Genomic DNA, 27799 nt, shown 5'->3' with positions numbered 1-27799 from the left:
ATACGAAAATAATTTTAATAAATTAAAACTAAATTTTACTTCAAACTAATTTTTGTTAATTTTTCAAAATAAAATTGAAACTGCAAAATTTTCAAATTTTTTTAATAACATAATAATTTTAATAAATAGAAAATAAAATTTATTTCAAACTAAAATTGTTACTTTTTCAAACTGAAATTGAAGCTGATAAATTTATAAAATACATTTTAATTAACTAATTTTAATAGGAAAATAATTTTAATAAAAAGAAATTTAATTTTGATTCAAAATAAATTTGTTTCTTTTTCTTCAAACTAAAATCGAGCTTAATTTTTAAAATACATTTAAATAGGTACGGAAATAATTTTAATAAACAAAAACTAAATTTTTGTTTAAATTAAATTTTTTAAATTAAATTAAAAACATAAAATAAAAAAAATTATAGTGAAAAGGTCTAAAAAATCTAGAATAAAAAAATAAATAAAAAAGAAAACACTAAACGATCAAAAAAATGTATTAAAATCGAACATATAAATTTTCAAAATATTTATAAACAAAAAAAAATAATTTTAATAAAAAAAAGTCTAAAATTTTTTCTTTCAAAGTAAGAGATAAATTTTTAAAATGCATTTAAATACGAAAATAAATTTAATAAGCGAAAACTGAATTTATATTTAAATTAAATTTAAAAAATAAAACAAAACAAATTATAATAAAAAGCGGTCTAAAAAACCTAAAATTAAAAAATAAATAATAAAAAAAGAAAAAACTAACTTTAAAAACGAGAATTTTAATAAAAAGGAACTAAATTTTTTTTTCAAACTAAATTTGTTTCTTTTTGAAAAGAATAAAAAATTGAAAAGCCACAATTGAAGCTGATTAATTTTCAAATTAAATTTTAATACGAAAATAATTTTTATAAACAGAAACTAAATTTTATCTAAAAACTAAACTTGTTACTTTTTTAAACTAAAATTGAAGCTGATAAACTTTCAAAATATATTGTAATACGAAAATAATTTTAATAAAAAGAAATTAAATTTTAGTTCAAAATAAATTTGTTCTTTTTCAAACTAAAATCGAGTTTGATTTTCAAAATACATTTAAATACGAAAATAATTTTAATAAACGAAAACTAAATTTTTATTAAATTATAATAAAAAAGGTCTAAGAAAATCTAAAATTAAAAAATAAATAATAAAAAAAGAAAAAACTAACTTTACAAATGAGAATTTTAATAAAAAGGAACTAAATTTTTTTTTCAAACTAAATTTGTTTCATTTTCAAAAGAATAAAAAATCGAAAAGCCGCGATTGTAGCTGATTAATTATCAAATTAAATACAAAATAAAAAAAAAACAGACACTAAATTTTTATTTCGAATTGAAGTTGTTTCTTTTTCAAACTAAAATTAAAGATGATAAATTTTCAATTCAAATTTTTACACGAAAATAATTTTTATAAACAGAAACTAAATTTTATTTCAAACTAAAGTTATTCTCTTTCAAATTAAAATTTAGCAAATAAATTTTCAAAATACATTTTAATACGAAAATAATTGTAATAGGAAAAAATTTTGCTTCAAAGGAAATTTATTGTTTCTTTTTCAAACTAAAATTGAAGCTAATAATTTTTCGAAACACATTTTCACATATTTTCTAAGAATATCAAATTGAGACAAAAAACGAATCAAAAGTGTTGCGAAGCAACATTTTGTTTCGTTTTTTGTCTCAATTTGATATTCTTAGAAAAAATGTGTTAATACGAAAATAATTTGAAAAAAGAAACTAAATTTTGATTAAAATTAAAATCGAACAGATTTTTCCAAATATTTCTTCCCCAAAAAAAATGTTTAATAAAACAAATCCAAAATTATTTCTTTAAAACTAAGCAATAAACTTTAAAAATACAATTTAATATTTAATATAATAAACATTTATTTAATACAAAATTTGAACTAAATTAAATTGAATAAAATTTTTCTTTTCCCACGTAGAAAAAAAGTATTTCTAAAAAGAAAAATACATGAAAAAGAAATTGAGTCAAATGAAAATGAAAGCGAAAAGAAAAATGGCATGCAAAGAGAAGAGAAAAAAAAGTAGTAGTAAAAATTTTATGTGCATTAAAAAATAATAACAAGAACAAGTTTTTGTTGTATTAAAAAAAAAGAGAGAGAGAGAGAGAGATGTGGTTTAAGAAATAACTTTTGTACAAATGAAGAAAGAGTTTCCTCCCCCTCATCTCCACCTCTTCTTCTCTCGATTTGTGATATAATCACTGCTGCGCGAAAAAAAGGTGTATAAAACTTTCTTTTGAAAAAGGCGGACGCGTTGCAAGTGTGTACTTGTAAAATCTAGGGTCTCGACCTGATACTTTAGAACCGTGTGAGAATACCCCAAATCCCCTGTCTCTTGAATAGAGTCAAGGATTTTTTTACACTTCTCAAAAAAAAAATTTTTATCTCTCTCTCTCTCTCTCTCTCTCTCTCTTCTTCTCGTGAGTTTGATTTTTTAAAATCTTTTTCATGTCATCCTTCTGATGAAAAATAATTATCGACGCCTTATGAATGAGAGAAAAAAAGGAGGAAAACGACACCCCCCCACATCTTTAGGATTCAACTCCTTTTCTACATTGTTCAAAATCTGATTGTTCCTTAAAAAAAAAAGAAATGAGCGGAAAGAATTAAAAAATTATTTTGAAAATTTTTTTTTACTTTTAGAAATTGTTGAAAATTCTTTTTCTGTGTATATAATTAAATAATTAGAAAGTTGAGTTTTTGTTTTGAGAAAAGAGTTCGTACATGGAAATTAAAAGATGAATAAGTAAATTATTCAATATAATTATGTTTCTATTTTGTTTCAAAAAGTAAACAGTAAAAAAAGTAGTATTTACTTTTTGTTAAAACAGTTTTTAATTATTTTGTAATAAAAAGACCTAAATACGCCTTAAATTAATTAATTATGTATATTAAATTATTAATTTAGTATATTAAACGACAGCTAGTTATTAAATAATATTAAAGTATTAAATCCTCGTATTAAGGCGTTTTTATTACAAAACAACTATTAAAAAAAATAGTAAAAAATATAAATTTTTTTTGAGAAATAAAATAAATAAAATAAAACGATGAAAAAGATAATAAAAAATAAATAAAAGAAAAGAAAAATTTTAACAATAAATACAAAAATAATGTAATTAAAAATACAATTCATCCTCTATATGGAAGCAAAATTATAATTCAACTGATTTTCACGCAGTTATTTATTTTCTGCATGTGAACTGAAAATTAATCAAAAATTGAAAATTTTGCAAAACAATTTAAAAATTAAGTTATTTTTTGAATTTTCATTTTTTTTTTTTTTTGCAGTAAAAAAGGAAATACTTGCAGACGATAAATTTTGTTTGGCACATGCACATTATATATGAGTTTCGGTCATTAGTCGCTTGAGAAATTACTCAAAGATTTGAAAATTCTTTGAAGTCTTCTGACCCGATTACACACAGCTAGTTAACATCATAATTAAAAGAGCACAAAGAAAAAATTAATAGCTTTAGGCATCGCTCTTACAATCCTTTCGACAAGTTTAGTGTAATTATTTTTTTTAAATTCTGGTTTTTGTTAATAAATTCGCGATAAATTGATAAATAATAAACAATTTGCGCACAAATAGGAAAATATTTATTAAAAAATTTTTTTTGTTAGGAACAATTCTTTTCGAATTATACGTAAAAAAAATAAGAAGACACGTATTTTTTATTTTTTTTTTTCGATGAAAATTGTGGAAGGTGTGGTTTTTTTAATTCCAGAAACATAATTAGAATGAATAGAAATGTTTAACCATTTAATTTTAATTTTAAAAAAATACTTATTAATTTTTGGAAAGAATTACAATAAAAAAAAAATATTTTTTGATAAATTTTATAATACTCCTTTTCTATAAATGAATAAAAGGACCTTTACTTATCGCGTCAATACTCATAAAGTTTACTAGACTAGAATATTCGAGAAATGGTCACCTAGGGAGTGTTTAGCATTTCGCAAATAGGAACTTAATATACATTTGTAAATGCACACAGAGTGAGAAAGAGAGAGAGAGAGAGTCAGAATAATGCTACAAATAACTTTTCACGATACTGAAATCAGAAAAAACAATCGTACAAAGCCTTGAATATATTTCAAAACCATTAAGAAATATAAATAAATTATTCAATATTTTATTCCAAGCAAAATATAAAACTGAATTTTTTTTTCCCTAACTCCAATTCGATATCGGGAATATTTATATTTGTATTTTACTTAATATTTTTATTTTCATTAATTAAATATAGTACTTTCAGGAAATAAATTGTAATTTACTTGAGTAAATAGTAATTTAATTGAGAATAAATTGTAATTTAATTGAATAAATACAAATTTAATTGAATAAAAACAATCTTAATTAGAATGAATTTGAATTTTTATGAAATTTTGGTCAGATATAATATTGAACATGTTTCGAAAGCATTGAAAAGAAGGGAAAGAAATGAATCAATATTTCACTGCATGCAAATAGGAGAATATTTTCTAACACAATTTCGTTTGAGGAATATTTGCTGTTATTTTAATTATTATTCTTTTAGTTAATTAAATAGTAGCTTAATTTAATTAAACTAATAAAGTAATAATAATTTTTCTTAATTGTTTTTTTATTTTTTTTTTATTTCCATTTTCTACTTAATTGCAAATTAATTCAATAAATTTTATTTTATAAGAAAAAATAGTAAATTAATTGAATGGATTGTATTTTAATTGCAAAATTAGTAATTTAATGGAAAAAATAAAAAATTGTTTCTTTAAAAATAGTAATAAAAATAAATTTCAAATTTTGTGCCTTTAAATCAGAAAATAAATAACTGAATATATTTTGAGAGCAAGTAATAAATATTTTAAAATGTAACTAAATTAATCAATATTTTATTTAAAACAAATAAATACTTTAATTAAGAAACTAGCAACAATTCTTACTGTTTTTTTTAAATAAAATTATCAATTTTAAAAATGATAGAATTAAAAAATTTTTCTAATTTAAATTTTTGTTGGAAACACATTCAATTTTGGAAAAATGACAAATAATTGCAAAAATTCAATTATTTTCAACAAAAAAAAAATTCTTATAAAATTTAAAAAAAAAAGTTTAAAATTTGAAAAAAATTCCAATTATCTTTATAAATAACAAAATTGTTGTCCAAAGTTCAATTGTTTTCATAAATGTCAAAAAAATTCATGTCCTAATTTCAATTATTTTCAAAAATAAAATGCATTTTTCTAATTTCAAAGATTTTCAATATCTACTATTTTAATAAAATTTTTCACAAAAAAATTCAATTATTTAAAAAAAAATTTAATAACATTGTATACAAACATTTAATTATTTTCATAAATGATAAAAATTTTCCAGGAATTCAATTATTATTTATTATTTTTATAAATAATAAATTTTTTTAAGGAATTCAATTATTTTCATAAAAAATAATTTCAAATTCTAGAAAATAATAATTGAATTGAAATTATAAAAATAATTTTGATTACAGTAACAATATTGTTATGATGTAAAATAATGATTTTATCTCTCGGTCATTTTTAATTTTTAGAAAACATGAAGAAATCGATCACTCCGAGTCTTCGACTCGAAGCAATCGATATCTTCATGTTTTATAACAAAATACTTTTATAAGTTTTTTAATTTAAAAAAAAGTTAGAATTTAAAATTTTTGAATGTCTTTATTCCAGTGGAAAATCCTTTTCCAAAAATAAGATTAAAAATTAGAATTGTGCAAATATTTTTCTTCTTTTTCTAAAACAAAATAATAATTTTCTTAAAAAAATTTTGATTCACAAACAAAAATAATGCAAAATAAATAAATTTTCTATTTCTTAATCACAGTTGTTTAACAATTTTTTAATTTTGTTTAGAATAGTAAAGAACAAAAATCTGCCTAATTTCAATTTGACAAAATACTAATTTCATTCAATAAATCGTCATTCAAGTGAAAAAAAAAGTAATGTAATCAAGTAAATTTATTAAAATAAATCAATATTATTTATTTAATCGATTAAAAAATTATTCAACTGACTAAATAGTAATTGAGTTAAATAAAATCATAATTCAATTGAATAAATAATAATTCATTCAATAATTTTTGAATAAACAGTAATTTAATTGAATAAATAGTAAATCGGTAAGTAAATAATGATGGAATAAAAAAGTGTGCGATGGTTAGGTGGTTAGGTTATCGGTTTGCGAACGTTAGGGTCCTGCGTTCAATTCCCGGCGTTTGAAAATTTTTTCTTTGTGTTAGGTATATAGAAATTAAATAAATAAAGTTTATAATATAAACAAAAGTAGTTTGAGAAAAAAGATAAGTTACATAAACCTCAATAATAATAAAGGAATAAAAAATAATTAAATAAATAATTGCCTGAATAATAATTGAAAAAAAGTAATTAATTAAAAGGTAATTCAGTGAATAAATAATAATTAAGGAATAGTAATTGAACTGTATAATAATTGAAAAAATAATAATTGAACTGTAAAATAATTGAAAAAATAATAATTGAATAAATAATAATTGAATAAATAATATTTGAAAAAAATAATATTTAAATAAATAAGAATTGAATAAAAAGTAATTAAACCAGAAAAAAAGCAGTAATTAAAATACAAATTAAAATTTTTGTGAATTTTTGGTAAATGAACTGCCTGATGAAGTGTGTCATATAAATTTCAGAAAACTAGTATTTCTTTTTTTCCCTTTTTTTTTGTTTTAATGATTCTTTCATATATTTTTTTCTCTCTTTTCTCTTCTTAGAGCCATGCTCAGCGGTGTGATTATGATCGTCGTACTGATTTGTTACTGCTGTCATAGAAATGTACGAAAGCATCGACCGCAGGAATATTCTCAATACTGGCGCACTGAACCAGATGTTCACAGTCTTGAAGTTTTTACGATGGATTCTCATGCTATGGTAAGCAAACCAGTCGTAAAATATATCTCCATTTTTCTATAACTTTTTTTTCTAAGCTTTCCCGTTTTAATCCTTCAACTTACTTTTTAATTTTACTTTTTTTCTCCTATTTCAATTCCTATATATATATGTATATAGAGCGCTCAGTTGTTCCCACTTTCTACCAATAAGTACGCGAAACAAGTACTTGAAGAAACTTTTATCAGTTAGATCAAATTATTTCCTTAACAGATCCAACTGTATATTCCTTTATCATTAAAAGAAAATTCTTTCATAAAATATCCATTATAGTCGCAGAATTTAATAAAGAGGGATAATTTTTTTTTCTTTGTTTTTTTGTAGATAAAATTTTCTATTTATTATTTTTGATATAAAATACTCGGAAGAAAATTAATATCACAAAGTTAGTGTATCATTAAAGGAAAATTCTTTCATTAAATAATCATTATAGTTGCAGAATTTAATAAAGACGAGTACTTTTTTTTATTTTTTTCTTCTATTTGTTATTATTTTGGCATGAAATACTAGGAAACATTTTTTTTTTTTTTTGAAAAAATCAAACTTTGAAATATAATTAAATAAATGCAATGTTGTATAGAGAACGAAAAATTTGTTTGGTTCAACTAAATTTGATTCGAATGACCAAATTCTTTCTTCGAAGGCAAAATTTTTTAAACTGAACCAAATGTTTCTTTAAATCAAATAAATGTTTTCTACTTTCTCTACACTAAAAAAAATTTTTAAATTAAAATTAAATTAAAAAATAAAAAAAATTAGTTAATTTAATTCAAATTATTTGAAAAATATCCAAATTTCATTTCGAACTAAAAAATATATATTTGATTCAAAAAACTTGAATTATTTGAATCACACTTATATCTGAACCAAGTAAAAGAATTTATTTATTTATTTATATTAATTTGAAAACTTATTTGATTCAAATAATTCGAATTTGACTCAAATTATTTATTTGACAAGATGAAATAAAAAATATTTAGGTCAAGTTAATATTTATTTGATTCAATGACAATTTTATTTTTTAAATTTACCATTAAAAATGAAATCAGTTAATTGTAACAATTAAATTTTAAACGGGGCATTCCAGGAGAAATTTTTATTAAAATTTTTAATTTTTTGGTACAATTTTTTTTCGAATTGTGCATAAAAAATAAAAAAAACGAGTATTTTTTATTTTTTATTTAAGTTGGTGAAAATTGGGATTTTTTTAAATTAAATTTTTTCACAAGCCGAGGACGTTTTAAATACGTTTTTCTCTATAATACTTTCAGAAGATAAGAAAATATTTTCTATATAAAATTTCTTCCGTTTTTTCACAAAGTTTTTAGATATTCAGTAAGAAATTGCGTTTCTGCAACGAAAGTATATCTTAAAATTTGAAATTAATTGTAAAAAGTGATTTTTCTATTAGTTTTAGAAAAGAACGTTTTTCAACAATCCTCGGCTTCTGAAAAAGATGTATTTAAAAAAATCATAACTTTAACAATTTTCATCCAATAAAAAAAGAAAAAATACGTATTTTCTTATTTTTCACATAAAATTCGAAAAAATGTTCAAAACAAAAAAATATTTTTAAAGAAAAATTCACATGTAATGACCCATATGATACAAATAACTTTTTTTCAGTGTAGAATAGCCTAAAAATACAATTTTTACAATTATTTTACAATTTTTGAAATTTGGATAATTAATTAAAATTTCATAATCGAGTATTTAATTCAAAAATTTCTGAGTAAACATAAAATTTCATCTTCTGGAGAAGAAATTCCTTTTTTTCGATTTTTTCCTTTCATTCTTTAATTCATAGAAATATTTCTTTGATGCAACGAAATGATCACTTATATGTATTAGTTGAATTCCTTTGATTCAAAGAAACTTTTTTTCTCAAAAATATGATTGAAATTTTAAAACTCGATTAATGTAAATAAAGAATGAAAAAAAGCAGGCAGTAAATAAGCAAATAGAAAAATACATTTCCCCAGTAAAATAGTAATTTAAATGAAATTCTTTTCAAATGAATGTAATATAAACTTTGTGAGTTATATTTTCTTGATAATTATATTCAGAGAGGGAATATATATATTTTTGCGAAAACCTTGTTTATTACAAAATCAAAGTAAGGTTTGAATAAGGAACATCGCGTTAATATTCACAAGGCAAAAGAATGAAGATCTTATCTTGCAAAGCTTCGAAAACATGCATAAAGTTTAGATAGACTGTTTAAAAAAAAATCACTTTTTTCATCAAATCAACTGGGGAGAAAAGTGTTGAAAAAAAAAACATTTCTCTTTTCGGATTTTAGTTAAAAATTTGTTTACTGTTTCTTGAATAAAAAAAATAAAAAAAAGTGCTAATATAATATTTAGCGGATTTTTTTTCTTTGATAAAATGAAGACGATAATGGTAATAATGGTTATTACTTTTAAGAAAATGATTTTTTTAATTTTTCAAATTTTCTATATTTGAATGAACTCTCAAGTTCCATTCATTTGTAGAGCAGTTACCTATTAATGAGTTTTCTAAATATTTTACAGAGGTTGTCCGACTAAGACAGCCTTGTCTACTTTTAGCTTCCTTGACTATAGATATACTATTTCTATAGATGATTCTAATCAAAAGGAACTTTATCTAAGTTAAAAATAGGTTGACAATAATTTCTTTTATAATAATTATTTTATAGAACAATTGTTATTCTGTTATTGTGTCAATTGTCATTCTTGTTCTCAATTTGTCTCATTATTTTATATTCTAGTTTTTTTTTTTTATTTTATTTTTATTTTTTATGTCTAATTTTTATTATCTATTATTATTTTTATTAGTTTTCTATTCTTTTCTATTTTTTGTTTCTACTTTTTGTTTTTATTTTTTTAATACTTCTTTAAAAAAAATTTCTTTTTTTTGTTTTTACTTTTTTCTTTATTTTTTTAATTTTAAAAAATTTTGTCTCTATTTTTTGTTTCTACTTTTTGTTATTATTTTTTTACTATTTTTTGTTTCCACTTTTTGTTTTTATTTTTTTCCTATTTTTTGTTTCCACTTTTTGTTTTTATTTTTTTCCTATTTTTTGTTTCCACTTTTTGTTTTTATTTTTTATTTCTACTTTTTGTTTTTATTCTTTGTTTTCATCATGAACGTAAATTCAATCATAAAGCAACCAAAATATATAGGTACTTACTTGAAAATGTGGACACTATAATGCAATATTTCTATGATCTTGTTGAGTTGAGGTAGAAAATTTTCAATATAATAAACTTTAGAAAATTTTTATACTTCAACCCGACAAGATGATACGCTCATTATTTTATCTATAGAGTAGATTTCTTGAAATAAGAATAGTTATCATGAGATTTTATCATCATTTTTTACTTTTATTGTTATTACTATCATTATTGCTATTACTTTTATTATTGTTATTATTTTTATTATTATCATTATCACATTTATTATTTTCAATTTATAATATTAACAATTTAATTATATTTTGTTTTTACAGTTGTATCTTGAAATTAATTATTTTATTTATTATTATTATTATTGTTATTATTATTTTTATTATTATCATTATTTCTATTATTTATATTATTATTTATATTGTCATTATTTTTTTTATTAGTTTTATTATTAAATTGAGAGGAATAGGGACAATTGAAATAAAGGAAAATGAAATTAGAAGTTTTATATGCGAACAAAGAAAAAGTTATTTCGAAATAATAAAAAAGACTCTCAAAGCTGTTTAAAATCATAAATGAATCAAATTTGTTGTGTAAAATTGGACATAAAATGAAACTTTTTCTATACAATGTTTAAAAGTAGTTTTAAAAAAAGCTTCTAGTTAAATAATTTTCTAGAAAAAATTTTTCTCTTACAAAATGCAAGCTCAGGCCTCGGATCGATTTCATAGTGCAGTAAAAAGTTCTGATTTAATCAATTCAAATGCAAAAAAATGTAAAAATAGTATTATTTACTTTATAATAATTACTATTTACTTAATTATATTTTATTATTAGCTAATTTAAAACCAAGCTTTTATTCACTATTTTTTTTTTATTGTATTCTATTTCACTTTTTTATTAAATTTTTATTTAAAATAATTTCAATACAGAATCAATACAAATTTCTCAGATTTGAATATAACTATAACAACAGCAGAGATTTTAAAACCATTTTGAATTGATTTTCTTTATAAATTTTCTTTTTAAAAAAAACAATCGTTGTAATCCGAGTTATATTGTAAATTATTCGAATTCATGCAAAGCTTTTAATTATACATTCTGAAAAGTTTCAAGAAAATTTTTTGTAATATCAACATAAAGAAAATTGGGATTTGTTCTCATAGATTTTTCTCATAAATTTGTTTTTCATAGAAAATTTAAAAAACAAGTCTAATTCAAAATTGAATTTTAAAAAATATTTAAAAACAAATTTTTTGGATTTATTTTGATGAATTATTTGAGTCAAATAAAATAAATAATTGAATTTTCTTTTTAATTTTAATAAAATTCTTCACAAGAATTTAATAATTTTCATAAATAATAAAATTCTTTTGCAGGAATTCAATTATTTTTTATACAATTTTTAATTAAATTTTCTCGAAAAAAATCTTTCTTTTGAAATTTTTTTCAAGTTGGAAAAATTTTAATAAAATTCTTTACAAATTCAATAATAATTTTCAAAAATTTTGATGAAATTCTCTATAAGAATTTAATTAGTTTAAATAAAATTTTATGTAAATTCCTCGAAAGAAAAACTATTAATAAAAACTATTAATAAAATTCTTCGAAACTAATCAATTATTTGCAATGCAATTTTAATTAAATTCCTCGAGAGAATTTAATTATTTTCAAATATTTTAATAAAATTCTCTGAAATAAATTAAATTATGTTCGAATAAAATAAAACACTTCTAAAACATTAATTTCAATTATTTTTTTAAATTTCAACTATTTTCATAAATTTTAATAAAACTTGTTGAAAAAATCCAATTGTTTTAAAAAATTTTGATAAAATTCTTTGCAAAATTCAATTATTTAGAAAATTATTTTTAAAAAGAAATGAATTTCTATTCTAAAAAATTATTTTCAATTATTCTCAATACAATTTTAACAATATTTCGAGAAATAATTCAATTATTTTTTAAAATTTTAATAAAATTCTTTGCAAAATTCAATTATTTTAAAATTCTTTATAAGAATTCAATTACTTTAAATCTCTTTAAAAAAATACTTTCAATAAAATTTTGATTAAATTCCTCAAGAGAATTTTCAAAATTATTTTCAAAATATTTTAATAACATATTTTCAAGCAAATTCCATAAATTATTTTTAAAAAAAAATACCTACTAAAAAATGAAATGTAATTTTTTTCAATCGATAATTTTAACTTTATTATTTTTAATAAAATTTTAATAAAATCTCAAGAAATAATTAAATTTTTTTTAAAGAATTGAAAGAAACTCTTCGAAGGAATTAATTTGTTTATTATAAATAATAAAATTAGTTAAAAAGTGAATCAGTAAAATTTAATTTGCAACAAAGAACAAAACTAAGAAAAAAACTAAGTCTTAGAACAAAACTAAAAATTTATGAATTTATGATTTCTAATATTTATTTTCCTAACATTTGTAAAATTCCATAATTTTGATAAAAGTTAGAAAATTGTTAAAAAACTAAGAAAAATAAAAATTATTTTGCATATTTTCTGTTTCTCAATCACAATTCTGTTTACAAAATTATAAGTTTCTTTTTGAAAAGGAAAAAAAAATTTTATAAAATTACTATTTTTATCACAAAATTTATTAACAAAATTCTGTTTTTCTTGGAAAAAAAAATAATAATTTGCATCATTTTTATACTAAAATTTCCAAAATTAATTTCTTTATTAATCACTTTTTTTAGAAAATTTTAAATAACTTTAGGAAAAAAATCCCTGTAATTTCTACTTGTTAATTACGATATTTAACTACATTATTTTAAAGTGTTTCGTTAAAAAATTTGCATAATTTTCATTTTTACATTCTCATCACATGAGAAGGTATTTACTATAATTTTTTAACGAAATCTCAAGTATTTTTTTTAAATTAAAAAATCTTCATTAATTTTTTTTTTATCACATACTTATTGAGATCGTCATTACAAAAATTGAATATTGTTGGAAAAAAAAATTTTGAAAATTACCTTTATTAGAAAAAGAAGTTTTTAGAAAATGATCTTTATGAGAAGAAATTAAATTAGAAAAAAGCTTTTTAGAAATTCACCTGTATTAGAAAAAAAAAATGTTTAGAAAATACGTTTTACAAAAACTGTACTCCAATCATTTTTTTTTTTTTTTTTTTTTTTTTTTTTTGCAAAGAATCAGACAAAAAATCGAAAAAGTCAGTTAGAAAAAAAAATTTTGAAAATGACCTTTATTAGAATAAAGAAAATTAGAAAAAAGTTTTTTAGAAATTCACCTTTATTAGAAAGAAAATTTTTAGATAAACTTTACCCCAATCATTTTATTTATTTTTTTTTTGCAAAGAATCAGAAAAAAAAATCGAAAAAGTCATACAATCCAAGGCCTGCAAGACAGATAATTTGGAGCGATAAAATAAAATTAATCATTTAAAGTTTTATCAGAAAATTTTCCTTCGACTCTCTCTCTCTCTCATTCTCTCGGTAATGCATTATTTTCTCTTTCCCTTTTGCAGTGTTACGAGCGAGGGATAGGTTTAAACGGGACGGAAGAAGGGACCTTATCGTCAGTACCCCGTCCAGTAACTCCGGGACCACCTCCAGCTTATGAAAGCCTAATCTTCAACCCCCAGAATTTACCCTCGCCTAGTGATAAGAAGGAATCACCGAGGAGTCTAGGGAACATACTTCCGGTTTGTCCGGAATCAGATACGGCTCATATAAAATCTAAAGAACTCACCAATAATGATGACGAGGGCTTACCCTCATATGAAGCTGCTCTCAAACTCGAAGCCAGTGGTTACGTTTAAAGGCAAAAAAAAACGAACATTATAACCAAAAAACTTCCACAATGGCTTATTTTATTGTTATAAAAGTCAAAAGAGACTTAAAATGATTACCATGAAGAAGAATATAAATCTTCGGGAAATTTCTCTTTTTGCAAATTTTATTTGCAATATTTCTCTTTGAGGTGTTAAAAGTGATCTTCCTGTTTAAAAAAAAAAAATTTTGAATTTGAAGAACACGAAAAAAAATGAGGCGCAGTTTTTTTTTGTTTTTTTTTGAAAATATTCTGAGTTAATCAGAATTATGTGGAGGAGAAAATGCGTACTCTGAATTTTATACCATATATACAGACACTTTGTTGTACTAAACGAAATTTCGTTTTGTACGCTTTTAATGAATTACGTATTACACCTTGTACATAGATGATAACTGAGGACTATGCAAAAATTTAACAATATACGCTTTCAATAATATATACACTCCATAAAAATTGGGTTTTAAATTAATTATAATAGGTATCTATACTGTAATTTTTTTCAGAATTAATTTTACATTTGCATATTAGTGAAATTAATAATCGGCGTTTCATTTCAGAAATTTCGTTATGATATATAAGTTGTAAATGGCTGTACTGAATCTGTTTTAAGATTAAAATTATTGAATATACATATATATATATATATGTATAAATAAGAATGTAAAAATATTTTTCTTGCAGAAATTTTTATTACCATCTTTTCTTCCAGGTACAATATAACAATTGTTGTTATTTATTTATTTAAAATATTTAATTTTTACAATTAAATGTAATAAATAATATAAATATTTACAACCGAAGAAAACTTTATTCAAATCAAATATAATTTATTTGAGTTGAATTAAAGTATATTTGCTTCAGAGGCAACTAGATTATTATTGTTTTAAATTATTATTATTATTGTTTTCATTATTATTGTTGTAAATAAAAATTTTATTCGACATAAATAAAACTTTTATTTGAACCAAATAAAATTTTATTTAAATGAAATAAAATTTTAGTGTAGTAATATTATAATAAAATATAATATATAATAATTAATATTTCACTCAGAAAACAAAAATTTGACTGAAATCTTACTAAATTATTTATTTCTTCTCAACAAAAGTTTTATCTACAAGAAGTGAATTGATTTTGAATTAAGAAACAATTAATTTCAATCGAAAAAAGAAATCAAACCAAATAAATTTCTTAAATCAACAAACAATTTTTTCTGGGGGTAATTAATATAATAATAAAAATTAAATTATTATATTTGTCTATGATTAATAATTATAGTTGATATTTGGTAAATATTTATCAAATGTTTATAATATGATTGTTAAATAATTACTAAATAAATATTTATTAAAATTTCTGAAAATATATGAAAATAATTGAATTATTTCACAGGATTTTTTATTAGAATATTTCAAAATAATTAATCTTTTTCAAGGAATTTAATTAAAATAGAATTCAAAAAATTTGTCTTTTTATAAAGAATATTATTAAAATTTTTAAAAATAATTAAATTCTTTAGAGAGATTTTTGTAAAGATTGTATCAAAAATAATTCAAATCTTGCAAATAATTTTATCATTTATTAAAAAAAATTGTTTCGAAGAATATTATTAAAAAAAATTTTTTTTAATTATTTTTATTACTATATTAAAAGATTGATAATTAATATTATTAAAATTTTTACAAATAATTGAATTCTTTTGAAGGATTTAATTAAAAATAATTGATTTTCTTTTTTAGAAGAAATTTATTATTTTTGAAAATAATTTAATTTATGTTTCAAAGAATTTTATTAAAATATTTGAAAATAATTAAATTCTTTCGAGAAATTTAATTAAAACTTCAATGAAAATAATTGTTTGCAAATTTCAATAATTATAGTATTCGTTTTATTTACGTTTTATTTACGTTTTATTTATTTACTTGTTTTATGAAAATAATTTCATTATATGTCGAAGAATTTTATTAGAAATTTTGAAAATGATTAAATTCTTTTGAGAAATTGAATTAAAATTTTTTTGAAAGTAATTTTTTGATGTAATTGAAAGTAACTTGATTTTCAAAAAGAATTTTTAAAAAAATTTGGAAAATAATTGAATTTTGCGAAGAATTTTATTAAATTTTTTTTAAATAATTTACTTTTTTGAAGAAAGTTGTATTTCAATAATATCAAAAATAATTTATATTCTGCTAAGAATTTTATTAAAATTTCTGAAAATAATTGAATTCTTTCTTGTAATTTTGTCTAAATTGTATCGAAAATAATTCAATTTTTGGGAAGAATTTTATTATTTTTAAAATTAATTAAATTCTTGCGAAGAATTTTATTAAACTTTTTGAAAATAATTCAATTCTTGTGAAGAATTTTATAAATTAAGAAAATAATTGAATGTTATAAAGAATTTTATTAAACTTTTTGACAATAATTGAATTCTTGAGAAAAATTTTAGTAATTTTCTTGAAAATAATTGAATTCTTGTGAAGAATTTTATTATTTAATAAAATAATTGAAATCTTGTAAAAAATTTTATTATTTAATAAAATAATTGAAATCTTGTGAAGAATTTTATTATTTTTATAAATAATTCAATTCTTGTAAAGATTTTTATTATTGATAAAAATAATTGAATTCTTTCGTGTATTTTTGTTTAAATTGTATCGCAAATAATTGAATTCCTGTGAAGAATTTTATTATGTAATAAAATAATTGAAATCTTGTGAAGAATTTTATTATTTTTATAAATAATTGAATTTTATTAATGATAAAAATAATTGAATTCTTGTGAAGAATTTTACTATTCATAAAAATAATTGAATTCTTGCGAAGAATTTTATTAAACTTTTTGAAAATAATTGAATTCTTGCAATCTTGAGAAAAATTTTATTAATCTTTTTGAAAATAATTGAATTTTTGAGAAAAATATTATTAATCTTTTTGGAAGTAATTGAATTTTTAAAAAAAATTTTATTAATTGTCTTGAAAATAATTGAATTCTTGAGAAGAGTTTTATTAAACTTTTTGAAAATCAATAGTTGAATTCTTGAGAAGAGTTTTATTAAAATTTAAAAAAAAATTGAATTATATGTTACGAAAGATATATATTATAATTTTTAAAAATATTAAATAATCGCAATTAATTAGATAATTACTTAATGAGTGAATTTTTTAGAATTTTGAATCGAAAATTATTTACAGATGTTGTCATTTGAAAAGAAACTAATTTTGTTATTAAAAGATTAAGTAGAAAAAATTAATAAAAAATTGATTGAGATTAGCTAAAAAAATTTGAAAACAATTGATTGCAGTAGATAGAAAAAATTTTTAAAAAATTGATTATATCAGATAGAAAATAGAGTGAAAAAAATTTCAGAGTTGTCGATTATGAATAAAGGACATTAATATAATATATTTGAAATTCGAATCCAAACGTAATTGATGGTCTTTATACAAAATATGTTTCAAAGCTAAATTAGAAAATACCTCTCTGAACTCTGGGAGTTAAGCTATTTAATATCATTACTCATTAAGTAAGTATATAATTAGTATGATGGGGATACATTTAATTGAAAACCCAATTATAGAGAAAAATACTTTTTATCTATTTTCTCTAGATTTTTAATTAATTTTTTATAAAGCAATCAATAGTGATAATCAATTTTTTTTTCTTAAAACCTTATCAATAGGAGATTATCCAGAAAATTGATTAAAATAGTTAATTAAAATAGTCATTTAGAATAGTCGATTAAAATAGTTGATTAACATAATTAATTAAAATAATCAATTAAAATAATTCATTAAACTTAAGTAATTACAAAAACAAAGTTTTAGACTAAATTATTTATTAGAAAATTTCGAAACAAAATAATTTCTTTATTGGTAAACGGTATATTGTTGTCGGTAAAGAGGAAATCAACTAAAAGTTGCTTTTCAGTCACTTTCAGTTATCAGGTGTTGTAACAACAGGTGTCTACAATTATATACTTTCCAGCTAAAGATTAAGGTAGTATTTTCTTTTTCTCGATAAGAAAAATTCGATTGATTGATTATTTGTATCAAGTGCATTGTTTCTCGGTAACAGATAACTAGATTATTTATTTATTATTATTTTTTTCATATATTTTATAAACACGCAACTGATTATTATTTTATCAAATTTTTCCATTTAGGAGCAAAAAAAAAAAATTATGAAGTATAATAAAAAAAATAATTTTTAAATTATATAAGTTTACATATAGTGTCATGAATAATAAAACATTTTATTCTTATAAAGTCTCAGCACGCGATTTCATTAGAAATTTATGTAAATTGACATATTAGACATTCACAATTCAATAAATGTCTGTGACAAAAATAAATATTAAAATTTTTCTTAGGAAAAATGAAAACTTTGTGTCAACTTTTCTTTTAATATCGACTATATAGTATAGTTTCTGCGGTAAACGAAGATAATAAGTAAGTTTACTTTAAAAGCTGATAACATCCAGAAAAAAAATTTCTAATTATCCCGAACTGTTTAATTAAATGATTCATGTATAAAAATTTGAAGAAAAAATTTTTTCATGAATAGAATATTTTTTTCGTGTTTAAATAAAATTTCATTGTGCTGGAAAAAAAATTTATCTGAATCAAATAACCAATTACTTGTCTATTAATAAATAAATACTTACTTGAATCAAATAATTTTTTTTAAATAAAATAAATTATTGTATTTGAACCAATAATTTCAGTAATTGAAGCAAATATAAATGGAACCACTTAATTGACTTAAATAAAAATTATTTGATTCAAGTAAATATTTATTTGATAATAGTCAAGTATAATCGGTTATTTGAATCAATTTCTTTTCAATCAGACAAGTATAATTTCTAATTTCTAATAAATTACTGTTTGGAATGTTACACTGAAAAAATATTTGTTTGATTCAATTAATTAACATTTTTTGAAAAATATTCACTTGGTTTAACTGATTTTTATTTGGATCTAAAAAATATTTATTTGATTCAAATACCATGAATTATTTGAATTAGATTGATTTGAACTAAATAAATCTTAATTAGATCAATTAATTAATAAATTAATAAATTAATAAATTAATAAATTAATAAATTAATAAATTAATAAATTAATAAATTAATAAATTAATAAATTAATAAATTAATAATTAATAATTAATACATTAGTCAATTAATTAATAACTTAGTTAAAATAAATATTTTATGAATAATAGACAATAGTAATTTAATTAAATTTAATTTAATTGAATAAAGTACCTATTTTTTATTTGATTTAAATAAATTTTTTGTTCAGTGTATTTGATACAAATAAATACGAGTTTAATAATAGTGAAAAGTAATTCATTATTTGATTCAAATTCTTTTTCCACTGTAAGCAATAAAAATAATCATAAAAAATCGCTTTAAAAATTCTATTTTTTTTCTCATTGATAATACTCTCACTTCCTCAATTAAACTAGGCCCTATTCTCGAAATATTCTTTTCATCTCTCTCTTTTAGTTCCGCATAAAGACATTCAAGCCTTTGACAATATTTTCAAAAGCCTTTGCGTGATATTACATTTCACCCTAAAATTTTTTACGCACTCATAAAAAAGTCTCTTGAAATTCGACAAACATTCATATCTAGTTTTTTACCCTCATGTCCTAGACTTGGAACTTTTTTCTTTATTAATAACAATTATTTGAATTTAAAAATTATTTGAATAAATATAATAAGAATATTAACAAGAATATTAGAATTAAAAAGAATATTAAAAGAAAACATTAAAATCCTGCAAATAATTTTATTATTTATTAAACAAACAAATTCTTTCGAAGAATTTTATTAAAAATTTCGCAAATAATTGAATTCTTTTGAAAGATTCATTTGAAAATAATCGAATTTATTTTTTAGAAGAATTTAATTAAAATATTTGAAAATAATTAAAAATTTTTTTCAAAACATTTAATTAAATTTTTATTGAAAGTAATTTTTTTAAGTAATTAAAAGTAACTTAATTTTAAAAAAGAATTGAAAAAAAAATTTTTTTGAATATAATTGAATTTTGCGAAGAATTTTATTAAATTTTTTCTAAATTATTTACTTTATTGAAGAAAGTTTATTTAAATTATATCCAAAACAATTGATTTCCTGCGAAGAATTTCATTATAATTTTTAATAACAATGGACTTCAATCGGCAAACTTTATAAAAAATTTTGAAAATAATTGAATTCTTGTGAAGAATTGTTTTATTTAATAAAATAATTGAAATCTTGTTAGGATTTTTTTTTATTTATAAAAACATTTCATTTCTTGAAAAGAATTTTTTTTTTTATGAAAATAGTTCAATTCTTGTGAATAATTTTATTATTTATGAAAATAATTCAATTCTTGCGAAGAATTTTACTATTCATAAAAATAATTGAATTCTTGCGAAGAATTTCATTAAACTTTTTAAAAATAATTTAATTCTTGTGAAGAATTTTATTATTTATAAAAATAATTGAATTTTTGAGAAAAATGTTAGTTATTTTCTTGAAAATAATTGAATTTTTTGTGAAGAATTGTATTATTTAATAAAGTAATTGAAATTTTGTTAAGAAATAGTTTAATTATTTATAAAAATAATTGAATTCTTGGGAAGAGTTTCATTAAACTTTTTGAAAATAATTGAATTATTGTGAAGCATTGTATTATTTAATAAAATAATTGAAATCTTGATAAGAATTTTTTTATTTATGAAAATATTTCAATTCTTGCAAAGAATTTTATTTTTTATAAAAATAATTCAATTCTTGCGAAGAATTTTACTATTCATAAAAATAATTGAATTCCTGCGAAGAATTTCATTAAACTTTTTGAAAATAATTGAATTATTGTGAAGCATTGTATTATTTAATAAAATAATTGAAATCTTGTTAAGAATTTTTTTATTTATGAAAATATTTCAATTCTTGAGAAGAATTTTTTTTTTATGAAAATAATTCAATTTTTGGGAAAAATGTTATTATTTATAAAAATAATTGAATTCTTGCGAAGAATTTTATTAAACTTTTTGAAAATAATTCAATTCTTGGGAAGAATTTTATTATTTATGAAAATAATTGAATTCTTGAGAAAAATTTTAGTAATTTTCTTGAAAATAATTGAATTTTTTGTGAAGAATTGTATTATTTAATAAAGTAATTGAAATTTTGTTAAGAAATAGTTTAATTATTTATAAAAATAATTGAATTCATGGGAAAAATTTTAGTAATTTTTTTGAAAATAATTGAATTATTGTGAAGCATTGTATTATTTAATAAAATAATTGAAATCTTGTTAAGAATTTTTTATTTATGAAAATATTTTAATTCTTGCAAAGAATTTTATTTTTTATGAAAATAATTCAATTCTTGCAAAGAATTTTACTATTCATAAAAATAATTGAATTCCTGCGAAGAATTTCATTAAACTTTTTAAAAATAATTTAATTCTTGTGAAGAATTTTATTATTTATAAAAATAATTGAATTTTTGAGAAAAATTTTAGTAATTTTTTTTAAAATAATTGAATTATTGTGAAGCATTGTATTATTTAATAAAATAATTGAAATCTTGTTAAGAATTTTTTTATTTATGAAAATATTTCAATTCTTGAGAAGAATTTATTTTTTTTATGAAAATAGTTCAATTTTTGGGAAAAATGTTATTAATTATAAAAATAATTGAATTCTTGCGAAGAATTTTATTAAACTTTTTGAAAATAATTCAATTCTTGGGAAGAATTTTATTATTTATGAAAATAATTGAATTCTTGAGAAAAATTTTAGTAATTTTCTTGAAAATAATAGAATTTTTTGTGAAGAATTGTATTATTTAATAAAGTAATTGAAATTTTGTTAAGAAATAGTTTAATTATTTATAAAAATAATTGAATTCTTGGGAAGAGTTTCATTAAACTTTTTGAAAATAATTGAATTTGTAAAAAAATGTTTTAAAAAAATTAACAATATATTACTAATTATAGAGAAAATATGTAGATAATTAATTCAGAACCAAATAAATTATTTGTTATAAAATTTGTCTTTAAAACAAAAAAATAATTTAGTAGGTTCTGTGACAAATATACTTTTCTATGACTCAAATAAATTATATTTGGTTTAAATAAAAATTTTCTCTAGATGTACTTGTTAATGAAATAGTTTCACGCATTCAACAAATAAATATGAAATGGATTTTTCCGATGAGAGTTGTTCTTGAATAGAGAGAGAGAGAGAGAGAGAGAGATAAATTTTCCAGAATAAGAAAAATAAAAGAATCACATATACTTAATCTATTTTATTTGTTACATACACGGATTCTATATCCTAAAAATAACAAGCCTGTTACACAAGCATGGCCCTAATTACGAGAAGCCATGAAGAGAGTTGTGAAATACTTTGAGCAGCTGTGAACTTTTAATGAAAAAGTGCGACTACCAAAAAGCTCGTGTCACTTGAAATATTCTTAAGAAGACATGCACTTACTAAACACTTTAATTTTTGAAAAAAAACGGAAAAAAATTTAAGTACTATTTTTTTTTCAACACTATGAAAAATACAATTTCTTCCATTCTTGTTTTTGCTAATAACTAAAGTAAGTGATATTCTTTTAAGTCTAATTTTTAGTTTTTCTTAATATAAAATTACTGAATTACAAAAAATTTCCATAATTGAAAATTGTAAATTTTTACATTGTTTCTTTAATTCTAATTTTTTTTTACTACAATTTAAATAAAAAAGGTTAAACTTTTTTTAAATTTCATAATTTTTCATAATTTTAAATTTCTTATTTTCTAATTTAAAAATTTTTTTTTAAATTTTTATAATTTGAAATTATATTTTTTAATTATTTAATTTCTTATAATAAATTGATATAGAAATACAATAATAAATTTTGGATATTAAATATTTTCAACTATTTTTGACCTGTTACAATATTATAGGCAGAGTTTTAGTGCCAACTACTTTAACTGCCATGCCTTTATGTACTAGTTTCCAATTTTATGCCACTTCTTGGCTTTGCAGAAAATGACGATAAGGATTAAGTTAACACTCTAGAAACATTTAGAATATTACTTTCTTTACTTTGATTCATTCGATTAATATTCCTACAAATTTTTTTTTTTAATTAAAAAATGTTACTTAGTATTTATTAAAACAATATTGTTATTATTGTTTTTGTAATTTTTTTTATAATTATTGTAATCTGTAACTATTGAAAAGAAAAAGAAAAGTTACAATAAAATCATGACTACTGTAATTTTTAAATATTGTAATTATTTTTATTTTATTTTAATTATTGTAATTATTTTAATTATTGTAATTATTTTAATTATTATAATTATTTTAATTATTATAATTATTTTAATTATTGTAATTATTGGAATTATTGAAATTATTATAATATTATTGTAGTAATTGTAAAAAATGGTTATAACACTATTGTGGTAATTAGTTTTTTATAGTATTTTTTTTAAAACGAAAACAATAAAAAAAATCAAACAATATAAAAAAAACTGGAACTACAGATAATGGTTATGCTAAAATGCCATTATCTGCCGGGCCAGACACTTCCATACATTTATGAATGGCAAACGATGTATTATTCTAGCGCACCTTTCAATTAGTTAAAATTTTAACATAATAACGCTTTCAAAAATATTCTAAAGTTAGAAATATTCAATGCAATAGTGGATTATGTGAATACATAAATAGGAATAAAATAATAAAAATAATGATATTGATAATGGGGCATTCCATGTGAAATTTTCATTGAAAATGAAATTAAAATTTTTTGATTTTTTGAAAATAAAGGAAAAAATTAGGTACTCGAAAAAAAATGTTCTGTTACATTCGTACTCTTATTTACGAATTTCAAATTCAAACCTTTTTGAAATTAAAAAACTTTAAATTTATAATTAAAGATGTTTAAGAGATAAAATAATTATTTTATATTATAAATATTGTTACTGTAACTTCTTCAAAATTATTTTCATATTCAATTATTATCTAAAATTTTAACTAAAATTAGTTTTTTGATTAATTTTTATTAGAAAATCCTATGAGAATTTAATTATTTAAATACAAAAGTAAATTATATAATTGAATGTTTTTTAAAATATTTAATTCTTATAAAAAATTTTATTACCAAGTTTTTATATAATTGAATTCTTTTGACGAATTTTAATAAAATTTTTAAGAATAGTTCCATTTTTCAAGGGATTTGTTTAAAATTGTATTAAAAATAATTGAAATTCTGCAATAAGTTTTGTTTTTTTTTTGAAAATAATTGAATTATTTCGAAGAAATTTATTAATAATTTTATTCTTGCAACGAATTTTATTCAAGTTTATAAAAATAATTGAATTTCGTTGAAGAATTTTATTATATTTATAAAAATAATTGAATTCTTGAAAAGAACTTTGTTAAATATTTTTAAATAATTGATTTCTTGCGACGAATTTGATAAAAATCTTTTAAATTATTGCTATTTTTCGAAAATATTTATGAAATTTTGCATTTTAAATAATTGAATTCCTGTGTAAATTTTATCACTTATAAAAATAATTGAATTATTTCAAAGAAGTTTATTAATAATTTTGTAAATAATTGAATTCCTATGAAATTTTTCAAAGAATTTTATAAACATTTTTAAAAATAATTGAATTTTTGACAAGAATTTTATTAAAAATTTTTAAATAATTGAGTTTTGAAGAATTTTTTTATTTATAAATATATAATAATTGGGATTTTGTCGAAATTTTTTTATAAATTTTGAAAATAATTGAATTTTGTGATAAGAATTTTATTACTTTTGAAAATAATTGAATTTCTGCAATCATTTGTAACTTCTTTAAAATTCAATTTTTTTTGTTTAGTGTTTTTAACTAAAATTCTTCGATAAATCCATTATTTTTAATAATTAATTAAATATGTATTGACAAATTTAACTAATTTTAGAAGATTTTGAATTATTAAATTTTTTCAAAAATCTAAGTTCATTAAAATTTCTAATTAAATTCATTCAACATTGAAATTTTATATAATTTCAAATTGAAACCGTTTGAAGTTCATTTATTTGTGAAAATTGTAAACGCAACTCTTTTAAAATTGAATTAATTTTGAAATATTTAAGTAAAATTATTCCTTAAATAGTTTATTCATTTTTAAGATAGTTGTTGAAGATTTAACTAATTTAAAAAGAAATTATTTTTAGAAATTGAAAAAATTGAAGGTTTTGTTTTATAATAAATCATAGTTTATGAGGCAAACAAAAAAGACAGAAAAATTCAGAATTTTTTCATGAATTCTAAAAATTTAATTTTTTTCAATAGATTTTCCCTAACTTTTTCCTGAATTCCCTATGTCAGAATATATGATATTATAGTTATAATAACATTAAAACTTTATTCCAATTTATATTTTATTTTTATGAAAATAAATTTGAATTAAAAATTTGTACGTTCTATTATTTTTAAAATTGATAATTTTATTTTTAAAAAGTGAGTAAAAAGTTAGCCGCGCGTGAATTGTTGCTAGTAGTTAATTAATGTTAATAATTATTTATTCATCATTTTAAATTATAATGTGCAGATACTATTATTTTCGACATATTTACATATTTCACTAAAAAAAGAAAAATACCTACAAATACTTTTTTAAACAACGACGAGAATTTGAAACATTTATTTTTAATGACTCTATTCATTCCATTGTAAAAACTACGGAAACGTGTATTGCGAAGTCAATAAAAAAAATTTTTTTTTAATATTCTCGGTAAAATTTTTATTTGACTGTATATATTCATAATTGTAGTATATTTTCTAGAAAAAAGAAAAAATGATGTACAATATAATATATCTGTATGCATTCATTTTATATATTAGTTAAGTTGTCGATACATATATATATATGTATATAGGTACTTTCTGTCAGAAATCACAAAATGTTTTAATATAGTGTAGGTAAGAATTAATGAAATAATGTGTGAAACTCGTTATCCTGGAGGAAATTGCGTGGGTAACGCCACGAGGAAACAGGAAGTGTCACTGGTGACAAGCTTTGAGTTATGCACTATTGACAGAGCGAGAATTGTCCAAGTGTCATTTGTAAGATAGCTCTCGTCGCCGTCACATGTACACAATTTCAGAGCGTGTTATAGTATAATTTCGAAAATAATTTAATTATCACTAAAATATCATTATTTTTAATTATTATCTTTAATTATATACCATTTAAGTGTGATTATCTTATTATGTGATTTAATTAACTTTTTTATGTTCTTTTTTATCTCAGGTTTGCCACAAAATTAAATTTTTATTTTTCCCTGATTTACAGACAAAATTTTTTAATTTTTTCCCTGAACTTAAAGATTACATCTAAAATTCATTTTTAACACAATTTTTATTAGAAAATTCTACGAGAATTCAAATTATTCAATTAAAAAAAATAATTTATTGAATAATTCAATCTTTCTTAAAATTGAATTCTTATAAAGAATTTTATAAACAAATTTTTTAATAATTAAATTCTTTTGATGAATTTTAATAAAATTTTTAAGAACAATTTAATTTCTTGGGAAATTTGATTAAAATTGTATTAAAAATAATTGAAATTCTGCAATGAGTTTTATTACTTATGAAAATAATTGAATTCCTAAAAAGAATTTAATTATTTATGAAAATAATTGAATTATTCCGAAGAAATTTATAAACAATTTTTGTAAATAATTGAATCCTGTGAAATTTTTATTATTTATGAAAATAATTAAATGTTTGCGTAGAATTTTATTAAAATTGTTTACAAATAATAGAATTCTTTTAAAAAATATTATTAAAATAGGAGATATATTGAAAATCATTGAAGTGAGAAAAATCTTTAAAAATAATTGAAATTTTGACAAGGATTTTACTAAAAAATTTTATTATTTTTAAAAGTAATTGAAATTTTTTTTAAATTTTTTAACGTAATTGAACTTTTGCGAAGAATTGTATTACTTTTGAAAATAATTGAATCTCTGTAATCATTTGCAACTTAAGAAAATAATTGAACTGCTTAAAAAAAATTTATTATTAAAAAAATAATTGACTCCCTGCAAAATATTTTATAACTTATGCCTTATGACAATAATTGAATTCCTAAAAAGAATTTTATTATTTATGAAAATAATTGAATAATTGCGCAGAAATTTATAAAAAATTTCTAAATAATTGAATCCTGTGAAATTTTTATTATTTACGAAAATAATTAAATATTTGCATAGAATTTTCTTAATATTTTTTTTAAAATAATTTAATTCTTATGGAAAATTTCATTAAAATAGTACTTCGATGTTGAGAATCATTGAATTGAGGAAAATTTTTAAAAATAATTGAATTTCAGAAAAAAATTTTATTGTTTTCAAATTGATTGAAATTTTTACGAAATTTAAAAAAAATTTGAACGTAATTGAATTTCTGCGAATAATTTTATTACTTTTGAAAATAATTGAATTTCTGTAATAATTTGTAACTTATAAAAATAATTGAATTACTTAATAATAATTGCGAAGAAATTTATAAAAATTTTGTAAATAATTGAACCCTGTGAGATTTTCATTATTTATGAAAATAATTAAATTATTGAGAAAAATTTTATTAAAATGATTAAAAAGAATTAAATTACACATCGAAGTGAGGAAAATCTTTGAAAATAATATTGAAATTTTACCAAGAATTTCTTTAAAAATTTTTTTAAATAATTGAATTTCAGAAAAAAAATTTTATTATTTTCAAATTCTAATTGAAA

General features: G+C 19.3%; 2 protein-coding genes across 5 annotated transcripts in view; one reads left to right on the top strand and one right to left on the bottom strand.

Moving 5' to 3' along the window:
• LOC122509911 overlaps positions 1–14581 on the top strand; it is a 195987-nt gene extending 181406 nt beyond the window's left edge. For both annotated transcript variants that reach the window (XM_043624234.1, XM_043624235.1), the window contains 2 exons: positions 6828–6984; positions 13688–14581. In XM_043624234.1, coding sequence (XP_043480169.1) covers positions 6828–6984; positions 13688–13981 — 451 coding nt within the window. In that variant the 3' untranslated portion in view covers positions 13982–14581. The remainder of the gene's footprint in view (positions 1–6827; positions 6985–13687) is intronic.
• Positions 1–27799, bottom strand: part of LOC122509903 (probable beta-hexosaminidase fdl) — a 96893-nt gene that overhangs the window by 56370 nt on the left and 12724 nt on the right. The window lies entirely within an intron of this gene.

The sequence above is a fragment of the Leptopilina heterotoma genome, unplaced genomic scaffold, assembly GCF_015476425.1.
Source record: "Leptopilina heterotoma isolate Lh14 unplaced genomic scaffold, ASM1547642v1 Lhet_64, whole genome shotgun sequence".
Taxonomy (NCBI): Eukaryota; Metazoa; Arthropoda; class Insecta; order Hymenoptera; family Figitidae; genus Leptopilina; species Leptopilina heterotoma.
Note: the sequence above shows the minus strand (reverse complement) of the source record. Positions and strands in the feature narration are given on the sequence as shown.